Consider the following 12,833-nt stretch of genomic DNA (forward strand, 5'->3'; position numbering starts at 1 on the left):
AGATAAAGAAATGTCAACGTTCCAACTTGCAGCATCAAAACAAACCATGGTTCTAACTTGCCCCACTCAAATTTTTTTTGGCTTAATTGAGTGTGACTCAACCAGTCTTCATAAAATTTTCACATGCATAACTCCAGATACCTTACTAGTGTATATTTAAATTTCAATGAAATTGGTCTAGTAGTTTTGGAGATTTTCGAGCCACCAAATTTTTCACACAGGCCTAAAAAATAAATAAATAAATATATGTGAGCAAACCACACTTTATGTGAATGGTATTTTCGTACTCTTCTTACCTCAAAATGAAAAGATAATTCATTTTCACCCCTCCCCACAATCCTACCATGCAACTGAAAGTAATACCGTACTTTTCTTCAAAAACTCAGTAAAAAAAACTTTTAACTATTATTTAATATTATTACCATGATATAAAATAAAACAGCTAACCTAGTTTTTATGAGGTTTTATTCAATTAATCAATTGAATAAAGTGCATATCAATTAAAAATGTCTTTAATGATCTAACAAGTTAACTTAGATTTAGCTTGTCAAACTACTTGGAGAACAGTAAGGCTGGGTGTCCCTCTATTGTTCTGGGCCCTTTACTATTTTCGATCTACATTAATGAGTTGTCAAAAACAATTTCAATTGTTATAATACTACACACTGATGACACAAGTGATTATACTAATAATATTAATGAAATTTAATTGGGTAATTATCTTGCTGAATGACCTCAAAGTAATTTTTTTCTCCTTAAAAAATACAATACAAAACAAACACAAATATAAATCACTTCATAGCCTCTAACAATATATGAAACAAATGATGCCCTTTCTACAAAACGTGTATAGTTTCAAAAATTGTTGGGTATACTGGATAAAAATCTGAGCTAAAAATATCATATTGTTCAGTATATCAATAAAAAAAACTGATTCCATACGAGAATGATTGTTAGATCCACATCATATGAAATAATTAAAACCACATATCTCATAATAACACATCTATATAAACAAAAATATAAATGTTTGTTCAAAATCTTAAATCTCCGAAAGTTCTTCACCGATTGCTTTGAAATTTTGACACAACGTTGCATTCGAATACACACATGTTTTTATATACCTCAGATGTCACACCTTTGACAGGTAAAATCATGCTTTTTTTTAAAAACAGCGCTATCTGTTGGACGTAAAAGCAACACACGCTATACTAAATATTTTACGATTCCATTTCAATGTTTCCAATATGTGTGTCCGCTATAGACTAAAAAAACTACTGAACTGATTTGCATGCGGGGAAAAAGGGAGAAAGGGAAAAATCAAAAAAGCTAAAAGGGAAGAAGGGTAAAATGGAAAAGGGGGAAAACAGGGAAAAGGAAATGGAAAGGAGAAAAAATAAAATGGGAAAGTATGGAATAAGGGAAAGAGAAATTAGGGAATGAACAGGTAAAAGGAAATTGGGAAAAGAGACTGTGGTAAAAATAAAAATGGGAAAAGGAGAAGGAAATGGGGAAATGAAGTGAGAGGGGAAAAGAGGAAAAGGGTAAAAGGAAAATTAATATTTTATCAAACTTTCAATTGTGTTCATTTAATCAATATATTATTATTATTATTATTATTATGCTTTTACGGCCAACATGGGACCACTTAAGTCAATTTTAGTTGGATCTTTTCTGAGAAAAGCGTGTTATTTTACTCTTTCGAGCTGCCCAGTATTTCTTCATCCGTTCAGATCTTGCTTTCTTTTCTTCATCCGTAAACACCCTCTTCGTTGTATTTTGACGTTTGTCTGTCTTTTGTTTAAATCTAATGCTTTTATCTTTTAGCTTTGTAATTTTTCCAGTTTTATTCTGTAGGTCAGTCAGGGAAATTTCCAATTCTTTCATATCTTCTCTAATTTCTTTGATCCATCCTACTTCTAGCTTTTGGAACCAGAGCTTTTCAATGATATTTCTTGACAGTCTTGTTTGCGGTGTCCTTATGAGATGACCGAAGAAAGAGATTCTTTTTTTCCGCATAGTATCAGTAACAGGTTCTATTTCTCGATACACCACCTCATTTGGCACAATCCACCATTGGCCTTCTTTTTGGTGTTTTTTATTGATACACGTTCTGACAATTCTCCTCTCTATTTTCAGAATTTTTTCAATTCGGTTTTTCTGAGTGATTTTGAAAAGGGTCTCGCTTCCGTAGGTGACTTCTGGCTGTACTACAGTTTTATAATGTTTAAGTTTTGTTTTAGCAGAAAGGCATTTTTTGTTATATGTTGACCAAGTTAATTTTTGGGATTTAATCATTTTATTTGTCCTGTTTTGCCATGTCACTTTTTCATTTAAATTATAAGTTATTATTTCCCCTAGATATTTAAATTGTTTTACTATTTTAATTTTCTGATTGTTTACCGTAATGTGCTCTATTACCAGAGGATCTATGGCCATTAGTTCAGTTTTTTCGAAAGAGATATGAAGTCCTATCTTTTGTGCTAGGTTTTGAAGGCTCATGATTTGCGTTTTGGCTTCTTGAATATTATTTGCTAAAAGAGCGAGGTCATCTGCAAATCCTAGGCAATTTAGTGTGATGGAGTTTTTCTTAGTAATCTATATATATATATATATACTCAAATCTAGCAATACCGAAGCACTGCTGGGTCTGCAAGTACATAAATAATTAAGAAAACAGCTTTTCAAATCTTTCTTTTCAGAGTAAAAAAAAAAAAAAAAAAAAAAAAAATATTTATAAACGTGTTATAGTTTCACATCAAGAGAGCTGTGGATCAATCTTTAAATACTTGAAAAACTTTTAATCTTCCTTATTTTACATTTATATAACACTATTGACTGGACTATAAATACAAAATTAATTATAATTACAACATCCTAAATAGGTCTAATAGTAGACACCCATAGCACAGACTTTATCTCTAAAAATACAAAACAGTTATTTAAAGGAGTAATATTTTACAATTAGCTTCTATAAATACTTAAAAGTATGCATAACAGTCAATATAAATTGTCCTATACAGATTTTTCTTAAGAAATAATACCATGATGGTAATGAAGGAGTCTGTAATGATCTAATATAATTTTTATTTTTTTTTGTGCCATTAATTGCAATGAGCATTAGCCACTAAAGAATGCCAGCAGCATGCAGTGGAAATTGCACCCATTATTATTTAACTCTTTGGTGATTTATAGGAACCAATTCAATTTGATTCTATCCTTACTTGGAAGATCCCTTAAATCTCCAATCCCTAAAACACCATATTACTCTCTGCTGTAGAGGCACCATTGTATTAAAAAGGATGCAATGTATCGTCTTATCAAGAACCAAAATACATATTATTTAATACTATATAACTCACTTTTCCTAATTTTCTTAAATAATTTTTAATGTGTTTTGTACATTAAAGTGTTAGTGTATGTGTGTAAATGTGATGTAACATACTACTTTATGTATGATTACAAACTGTAAGTTTAATGAAGTTAGACTCTTAAGTAACTAAATCAAATGCAGCAAGTATAAATGTCTGACTATCCTTAAGTATCAACTGCATCATAGGACACAAAAATTATGAACCATCCATGACACGATGTAAGGCCAGGTGTATGACACAAACTTCAGTAATTATTAATTCCTGTTTCAGAAACTAAGACAAAAATTTGTAAAATCCTGAACTGACTGAATGCAAACACAACCACACTACCACTTTTAGATCAGAGCATATTACAATAACAGAATCTATGCTACAAAAAAGGCTGGACTATCTAGCGATCAGCAGTAGTTTTCTAGAAATACACCATATCAAAAAAAAATCCACTAGCAGAAGTAACCATGAAAGAGAACTACTATGATGAACAAATCAAGTAGTTCAAAATATTTATTGAGTGTGAACACAAGCTTTAAAGTGAACGTGACTATCCTGAAAAACCAGTTCAAGCAAATGATGTTGAGGTTAAGCTTAATATAATCTATGGAGCTCAGTATTAGCTAATTCTGCTACTGCCTGAGAGCAGGTTCACTAGTGGCTGTTAAAATACTGTTATATCAAAAAAGTACTTATAGCATGTCAAAGAAAGGAGAAAAGGATGAAAGGAAAGACCTTATGTGTTGTTCATATGGAATAGACTTAATAACTGAATCTTTGTCTATGCATGAACTCAAAATGACTCAGTAGAATTAATTCACACATACTTGAGCTGTGCTTCAAATACTGTTACTAACCACCCACAAGTATGAAATTTAAATCTTTAAAAACTGAATGATTCTCATTCTTGTTTAAACCATATGTAAAATCTTTAGTCATATTAATGAATATGACTACAAATTTTATAACTGGATCCTGAAATCACTTATATATTCAATAACAATTCAGGTATAAAGTTTATTATTAAATGAGAAATGCATGTAGATGTACCTTTAATAACTGAAATTTGAATTCAGTATTTTTTTCCTATGATAAAAACTTTTAATTTTGAAGAAAACACTTGGGAGTAATGTGAGCATGATGATGCATAAATTGCAAAATCATCAATAATGAACATGGGAAGGTTTTGTTAAATATTTAAAACTATAACTATTATCATAGAAAATAATGTTACACTTCAACAAATGGATTTTCTAATATAAATAGTTAAAAAAATTCTTTCCCAACTAATACATAAAATTATTATTAAATGATCTTGATAGAAAATTCTATCAGAATGACTGTCTACAACCCGGTCCTCCAAGGTATTTATTACATTTTTTTGCCAAGCCGTGTCATAATGAAAATAAAATGAAAATCTCTGTACCCAAAGGAGGAAACAATTTTTCTATTTCTAAAAAAAATGCTTGGTAAATCCCAGCTAAGTAATTGAAATTAAAATTCTGTTTATAATTCAATATTTGAAAACAATTTTTAAAACCCTTTTATCATTTTATATACCACTCCAATTTCAAAATCCAAAATTTATATTAGTCCACTTTAAATTTAAAGCAACACACATAATACATAATATAATAAGCATTCATAAGATATATCAGCAATTACCTCAGAAGCACTAGTAGTCATTGACTCGGGGCTGGCTGTAGCAGCTGGATGTGAGATAGGATCTATCTGCTGCAATGACTGTGTAAGATATTGTTGAACTTGACTTTTCTGTTTTTGCATCACATGATAGCGTGTTGGATTTTCAAGTGCAGTCTTTACCTTTAGAAAGAAAAAACGAAAAACCACATTATAAAAAAAAAAAGACAGTGATTAACAAAATCATAATACATGGTAGGTTAAAAGTCAGTTTCTCTTGTATAACTTACATCTTGTAACATTCTTTACAAGTGGGACATTTTGGTTAGGCAATTGTAATAATCTTTCGATGTAATTACTATTCAGTTATTCAATTTATTTTTTATCTATGTTGAGATAAACCCCTTCTGAACACTGGGGTAGGATCAGGTTCTCTGTGGGGATGCATGTGGAGTCAAACAAAGTAAAAAATTATTATTATTATTATTATGTGTTAACAACCTATATAACAGGGGCTGTATAAATAAAATTATTAAAGACCTAAAAGACTTAAAGTGTAAGACTGGAAGGGGAAACTTACTGCATCTAAATTCAAAAAAATCCAAAGGATGCTACTAAAAATGTTGAAAAAGAATTAAAAATATATTTAGAAAAGATCAAAAAAGTGTTGTAGGACATCAGAAAGGATAAAAGGCAACACAAAGTGTAGTCAATGCTTGACAGAAAAAACAGTCTAATCATGCTGTTTTAAACTGACTAATGTCAATTCAATTAATAATGTAATAGATTAGCCATATTATGACTTAGATTGGCTTTTTTTTCAGTGATGTATTGTCTCTTCTATAAGACAATATAAAACTTAATACAAAGCTAAATAAATTCAATTCCTGTTAGCTCATATTCAATTTTTTTTTTGTTAACAAAACTGTTATAATCTACATATAACAAACTTTTAATTATTTATCAATTAAAATTAAAACACTAGATATACTATAAAATTTGTTAAAGTGACCACTTGTATAACATGACAAGTGACCACCTGTTTTTGGCTGCAGCTGAGTCTAACTTGGATTTCTACCAAACTTTTTTCATACTGTGTAAATACTGCCAAAATATACTTTATTCTAAACATTAACAACACATATTCCCTTACCTTTCAACTCACTTTGTTATAATGTATTATTCCTACCAATATATAAATCTGCTGATTTAAAACTGCAAAGGAATACTGTGACAGCTGATTAGGGTCAACAACAGAAACAGAAATGTTTCATTAAACATATGTTCAGAAAATCGTTGTTTTCAAATTATAACTAATGAAAACATTTTACAATGATTTTTTCCTCTAAGGCTAAAATGAAGCAATACTGAAATTCTTAGGACCCAAATTTGGTGAATTTATACGTTTTTTAACCTGAAAAATTGAAAGAAATTATGACAAATTAGAATAAGTGACTTTTTAAAATTATTTTGTCTAGCCTATGAACATTATTTTGATGCAAATTACACTGAATTTTAAATCTAGGCATATTCTTTGTTTCAATATAATCTTTTTATTACATAAGTTCTTATTTTAAATTTACTAAATAATAAAGACTCACTTTCAAAATGCTGTAACTCTTTCTCCCATAGTTCCTATGAGAGCTACTTAGCAGAACTGTCTTCAGTGGAGTTACTGATAGCGCTATTTTTGTATGGTGCCCATTTTAAAAAGCTTAGTTAATTGAGTAATATAATTAATATATCATCTGTTGCATTTGAGAATAACTTTCATACTGTTCAAACATGCTAAGGTTTTGGTTTTTAGATGTTTTTGAAAAAAAAAATTTTGCAATTAATATTTATATGTTTATTCTATATCTATGAGGTGATTTGAAAACTTTGATTTTAATGAGTGTAGTTACTGTATATGTTCCTTGTATCTGTGGGTGAATGTGTATTAAGTTCAATAGAGTATTTAGTGCAATCACTACAGTTTAATTTGTATACTCCTGGATTAACCTGTGTGTGTCTTTGATAGTGTTAGAATATGATGCTGCACATTTGTTTATTTTTATGAAAGTAGCATACTAACCTTTACTGAAAGAAGGCAATTTTATAAGGTAGCTGACAAAGTGTATGTATTAGGGAATGTAAAATGTATTATCTACAGTGAGTTTTCTCAAAATTTTAAAGATGTACATGTTTTACCAAGTAATGCAGCAGGAAAGACAGATCTTTTGAATTCATATTCTACAGTCTTAATTTTATTTATTTTTTAATTTAAATTTATGCAAAAAGAATTATTTTTTAAACCTAGTGTACTGTATTAGTGATGATTTACACAAAAAAGTAGGATGTTAATGTTTAATTTTAATGTGATTTTGTGTAATGTATTTTATACATTCTTACTTTTTTGCATTTAATTTTTTTGTAGAAGTTTTTTCCTTTTCTTCTTTTTTGTTAGATGTATAGATTTTTTTAACAACAGATTTTCAATGCGACCATTATTAATGGCCACATATGTTAATCAGTATGAAGGAAACAATGTAAAAAATCCCTTTCGGCACGTCGGAAGGCGGAGGTAGATTTCACCAGTGCTAAGTAGGGGATAAAAACGATTTCCACCGTGAAGTTAAGAAAAACTTCAAAGCTACTCAATATGACAATGGCTGCACATGAAAAAAAGTTTCACATGCTTAATATACAAGCCCCATCTTCTTACAACTCCAGCAACATTTTGGTCATCCCTTGCCGTAATGGTTGGTCATGTCAAAAATTGATTTAGACAAATGTTTTAGGTAATGTTTAGAGGACTAATGACCACTTTAAACCGATTTGATACTGTGCCTATTAAGGGAGATATGATTTTGTTTGTCTTGAAGCTCCATTTTTTCCATCTCCAGGGCCAATGGTTGGTGATATCAAAAAATTTTACTTAGATAAGTTTTAGACCCTTATCCAAAGAATAGTAGGAACTTTAAACAGATTTGATATTTTACTTAATAAGAAACTTATAGCAATATTTTTTTTTTTTGAAAAAGAACCCCCACAGTCCGATTTTGCCCATTAATGAACTCGACCGAGATTTTGGGTCGTTATATATTATATATCAATTTGAAAGTGATTTGCACAAAATTACGGCAGTAGTTGTGTCCAGAAGAAAGAAAAAAAATATATATATATATATAAATGTATATATATTTCTCTTTCTTTTTTTTGACATTTGACTGGATTGATGCAGCTCTCCAAGATTCCCTATCTAGTGCCAGTCGTTTCATTTCAGTATACCCCCTACATCCTACATCCCTAACAATTTGTTTTACATATTCCAAATATTGCCTGCAAGCATAATATTTTCCTTCTACTTGTCCCTACATTATTAAAGCGACTATTCTAGGATGCCTTAATATGTCTGTCTCTTCTTAACTATATTTTTCCAAATGCTTCTGTCTTATAAATTTACTGCAACACCTCTTCATTTGTCACTTTATCCACCCATCTGATTTTTAACATTCTCCTATAGCACCGCATTTCAAATTTCTAATCTTTTATTCTCAGGTACTCTAATTGTCCAAGTTTCACATCCATATAAAGCTACGCTCCAAACATATACTTTCAAAAATGTTTTCCTGATGTTTAAATTAATTTTTGATGTAAATAAATTATATTTGTGATTGAAGGCTCGTTTCACCTGTGCTATTCGGCATTTTATATCGCTCCTGCTTCGTCCATCTTTAGTAATTCTACTTCCCAAATAACAAAATTCTTCTACCTCCATAATCTTTTCTCTTCCTATTTTTACATTCAGTGGTCCATCTTTGTTATTTCTACTACATTTCATTACTTTCGTTTTGTTCTTGTTTATTTTCATGTGGTAGTTCTTGTGTAGGACTTTATCCATGTCATTCATTGTTTCTTCTAAATCTTTTTTACTCTCAGCTAGAATTACTATATCATCAGCAAATTGTAGCTTCTTTATCTTTTCACCTTGTACTGTTACTCAGGATCTAAATTGTTCTTTAACATCATTAACTGCTAATTCTATGTAAAGATTAAAAAGTAACAGGGATAGGGAACATCCTTGCTGGACTCCCTTTTTTATTGCGGCTTCTTTCTTACGCCTTCTTTGTTTTTCCTGTTTAGCCTTCGGTAATTACCATTCAGATAATACTTCAGAAGATAAATGAGGATGATATGTATGAGTTTAAATGAAGTGCAGTCTTGTAGTCTCTTTTCGACCATTCCTGAGACGTGTGGTTAATTGAAACCCAACCACCAAAGAACACCGGTATCCACGATCTAGTATTCAAATCCGTGTAAAAATAACTGCCTTTACTAGGACTTGAACGCTGGAACTCTCGGCTTCCAAATCAGCTGATCTAGGAAGACGCGTTCACCACTGGACCAACCTGGTGGGTTTCCGTATATAGCCTACTGGTTTGTAACCCACACGCCTAAATATTTAATACATCTAGACGTGGGGATTATCGTGTCACCTACTCTGACTCATATTACTCTGATTCTTCTCCTGCCTGTTAAGGCGACCGCCGATGACTTATTAGGCGCTAATGTCAGTCCTCTCCCTTCAAGCTACCTTTGTATACTATTGACCGTGGCTGCTGCACAATCCTCTACTTCTTGTTCTGTCTTGCCGGTGACCAGGGAGTCAGGTCGTCGGCATAAGCTATCAGTTCGGCGTCTCCTTGAAACTCCAAGTCAATACTCCATCAAGGGCCAAGTTCCATGAGAATGGTACAAGGACCGACCTCTGTGGGAATCCCCCCACCACACCGAATATCTCAAAACGGAATTTCGTCCTCTTCGGTACATACATGTATTTTCCTCTGGTGTAGATATGAGTTTATTATGTCCCTCAGATAATTACTAATATGCCTTTCTCGTAATGCTTTGTTGATTACAGTTCAGGGGAGACAGCCGAAAGCATTCCTGACGTCTAGGAGGACCACTAATGGAATCCTCCTTCGGTGCCAGGTGCCACCCGCTCGGTCTGCAGACCAGTTAGTTACGTATTGTAATGCATGTACCATGGACCTCCCCTTCACAAAACCGTATTGTCTAGGGGGAAATCCATCCGTCGTTTCTAACTCTGCCAATATACGATTCAACAATCAGTCTTTCAAATAGTTTATCGATCATATTTAAGACAGATTGGTCGATACTACCCCTTCCATTTCTGTATCCCTCTTCTTAGGTACCAGAACCAGACGTGTTTCTTTCCAGCACGCCAGGAAACGAGAGCCCTCTAGGGCCTGATTAAAGGCCTCTAACACAATCCAGGTGTCTGGCTACCACTTCTAGGTAGCAGGGTACCGCTAGGTAGCAGTACTTAACGGCGCCTTTGAATTTACAAATGATCTCGTATAAAAGCTTTATGATGTACTTGAAACAATAAAATTTAACAGAAAATATACCACAGTTTGTTTTAATAGTAAATGAAAGTACTGAAGATGAAACAATTTTTTAATTTCTATCACTTCATTGAATAAAACATAAAAGTATTAGTTTATACAAGAGATTATAGCTGCTAATAAAACACAAAAAACACGAACAGTAGGAAAGTGTTGCAAATGTAGCAACAAAGATTTGTTACATAAAACAGAAATAAATTCGATTGGTAAAATTTTTATTCTACAATTAGAACTATTTGAATTGATGGAAAATTAAAAAAAAACTTAATAATAATATAAAAAGGGTGTCAATGGATACAATAAAAATTGAGGGTTACTCTTACAAAGTAATAAGTGCACTGTTACATCATGGATCTTCGATTTCTGAAGGTCATTATACTAGTTTTATTAAAAAAGGAAACATATGGAATGAAGTGAATGATAGGACTATCAAAAAAAAAAAAAATTGACCGAGAAACTCAAAAAATGTATATTTGTATGTTGTAGAAAGGCAATAAATTTTAATAATAAATCCATAAAATAATCAGTAATTCATAAAAAAAAAATTAAAGAATAGTCTAACAAGGTGCAGTGATATCCAAAATAATTACAATCAAATTGTAAACTGTACGGTAAGAGTCTCGCACATATCATTTCTTCTGCTCAAAAACAAAAATTTCTGTAGTATAAATAAAACTGCTTTTAACAAAATTATACTGATATCAAAAAGAGGTACGACACTACATTTCTATTATCAAAATCTGTTATTAACTTAAAATTTTGTTTAAAATAAACACATGTTAATTATATGTAATGGACAATAAATATACAATAATAAATAATAAACAATGTTTAAGCGTTGCATATAATAAGAAAAAAATAGAAATATTTGTTAAAAAACTGTTACCGGCCTGATTTCATTTTTATGTAATACATAACACAATTACAGAAATAATACAATTCCTATGATTATTCCTTGTTTAATAAATGAAATTGAGATGGTAAGAGTTTTGTAACAAATTTTCCTATTCTTTGCTTAATATATGGAAGGCTTAAACATTGTTTCTGATCTATTATTGTGTATCTACAGTCTGTTACATATATTTAACATGTATTTTTTTTAAACAAAATTCTAAATTAAAAACATATAGTAGAAATGCAGTGTTTTACCTTTTTTGATGTCAGTATTATTTTGTTAAAAACAGTTTTACTTATATTAGAGAAATTTTTGTTTTTTGAGAAGAAAAATTATATCTGCGAGACTCTTACCATACGGTTTACAATTTTATTGTAATTTTTTAGATACAATATAGTCTAAACAAATAGTTAGTAATCTATCAGTAATTTCACAATCATTATATCATTTTTATTTTCTGGTGACTGTAAACCATGAGTTTACTCAAATGGTTACGTTCAGAAAAGAACATTTTGGTTGAAGAAGATGAATCTAGGGACATCAAAACTGTGGTGATTCAAGTGAAAAACAGACAGAATAAATTCCTGAGAACATTACAAACTTCATCAAAGAGATAGATAGTTGGACTCCACAAAAGCAAGATTTTCCTAATTGTTGAATTGAGTCTCAGTAAAAGTATTCTTTTGTTAGACAACAGTTCACCACAATTTGCTGAAAATAAAAGATTATGCTGCAATTTTTTTAAAAAGAGAAATAAATTGTATCCAAAAGCTTACAAAAGAGCAGGCAACAAGTAAAAGCTAGTAAATTAATACAATGCAAGATTCACCCTAATGGGAATATTATACAACAAACAAATCTTAGAGGGGGGGAGGGAAATAACTGAATATAAAGATTCTAAATCTCACAAAAATACTACTTAATTAAATCAGAACTGAATATAAAGAATTTTGACTTCATTTTTGACAGTATGAATGTAAAAAACTGAATATCTACAGGTTTTACAGGTTACTGTACAACTCCAGGAATTAAATGGTAAAATACGAGTAAAATTCTATAAAATAATTTAAGCTGAGCTAATATCTTGCAGAGAATGAGAAATAACAGCTTCAATAACAATAGAAAACATGAATAAGAGCAGCATAGTTATTGATGAATCTACTACAATAAGTAAAAAAGTTATTATAATGTCATCTTTAAAATGTGCTCTTTCGAAAACTGAAGTTGTTTCCTTTTTCTATGACTTGGAGGAATGTGACTCAAGTTCAGCAAAGGTTATAAAAAATTATATACTGAAGAATTAGAATCTTGTAGAATGGATGAAGGTTTTCTGGGAAAAAAACAATTTTGTTAATCTACTGCATGAGAGAGCCACTTTAATGCTACATAAATAAAATGGAGTTGCAGCACAGTTTTTAAATTTATTCCCAGATTTAATAATTTGACACTTCATAAACTATTACTTGGTACTGGCAATTTCCGATGCACAAAATTAAGTAAAAGAAATTAATCATTCCATTG

General features: G+C 30.8%; 1 protein-coding gene across 3 annotated transcripts in view; it reads right to left on the reverse strand.

Moving 5' to 3' along the window:
* Mitf (transcription factor Mitf) overlaps positions 1 to 12,833 on the reverse strand; it is a 137,103-nt gene that overhangs the window by 90,696 nt on the left and 33,574 nt on the right. For all 3 annotated transcript variants that reach the window (XM_075362896.1, XM_075362894.1, XM_075362895.1), the window contains one exon: positions 5,031 to 5,189. In XM_075362896.1, the coding sequence (XP_075219011.1) occupies positions 5,031 to 5,189 (159 nt within the window). The remainder of the gene's footprint in view (positions 1 to 5,030; positions 5,190 to 12,833) is intronic.

Source organism: Lycorma delicatula, chromosome 4 (assembly GCF_047948215.1).
Source record: "Lycorma delicatula isolate Av1 chromosome 4, ASM4794821v1, whole genome shotgun sequence".
Taxonomy (NCBI): Eukaryota; Metazoa; Arthropoda; class Insecta; order Hemiptera; family Fulgoridae; genus Lycorma; species Lycorma delicatula.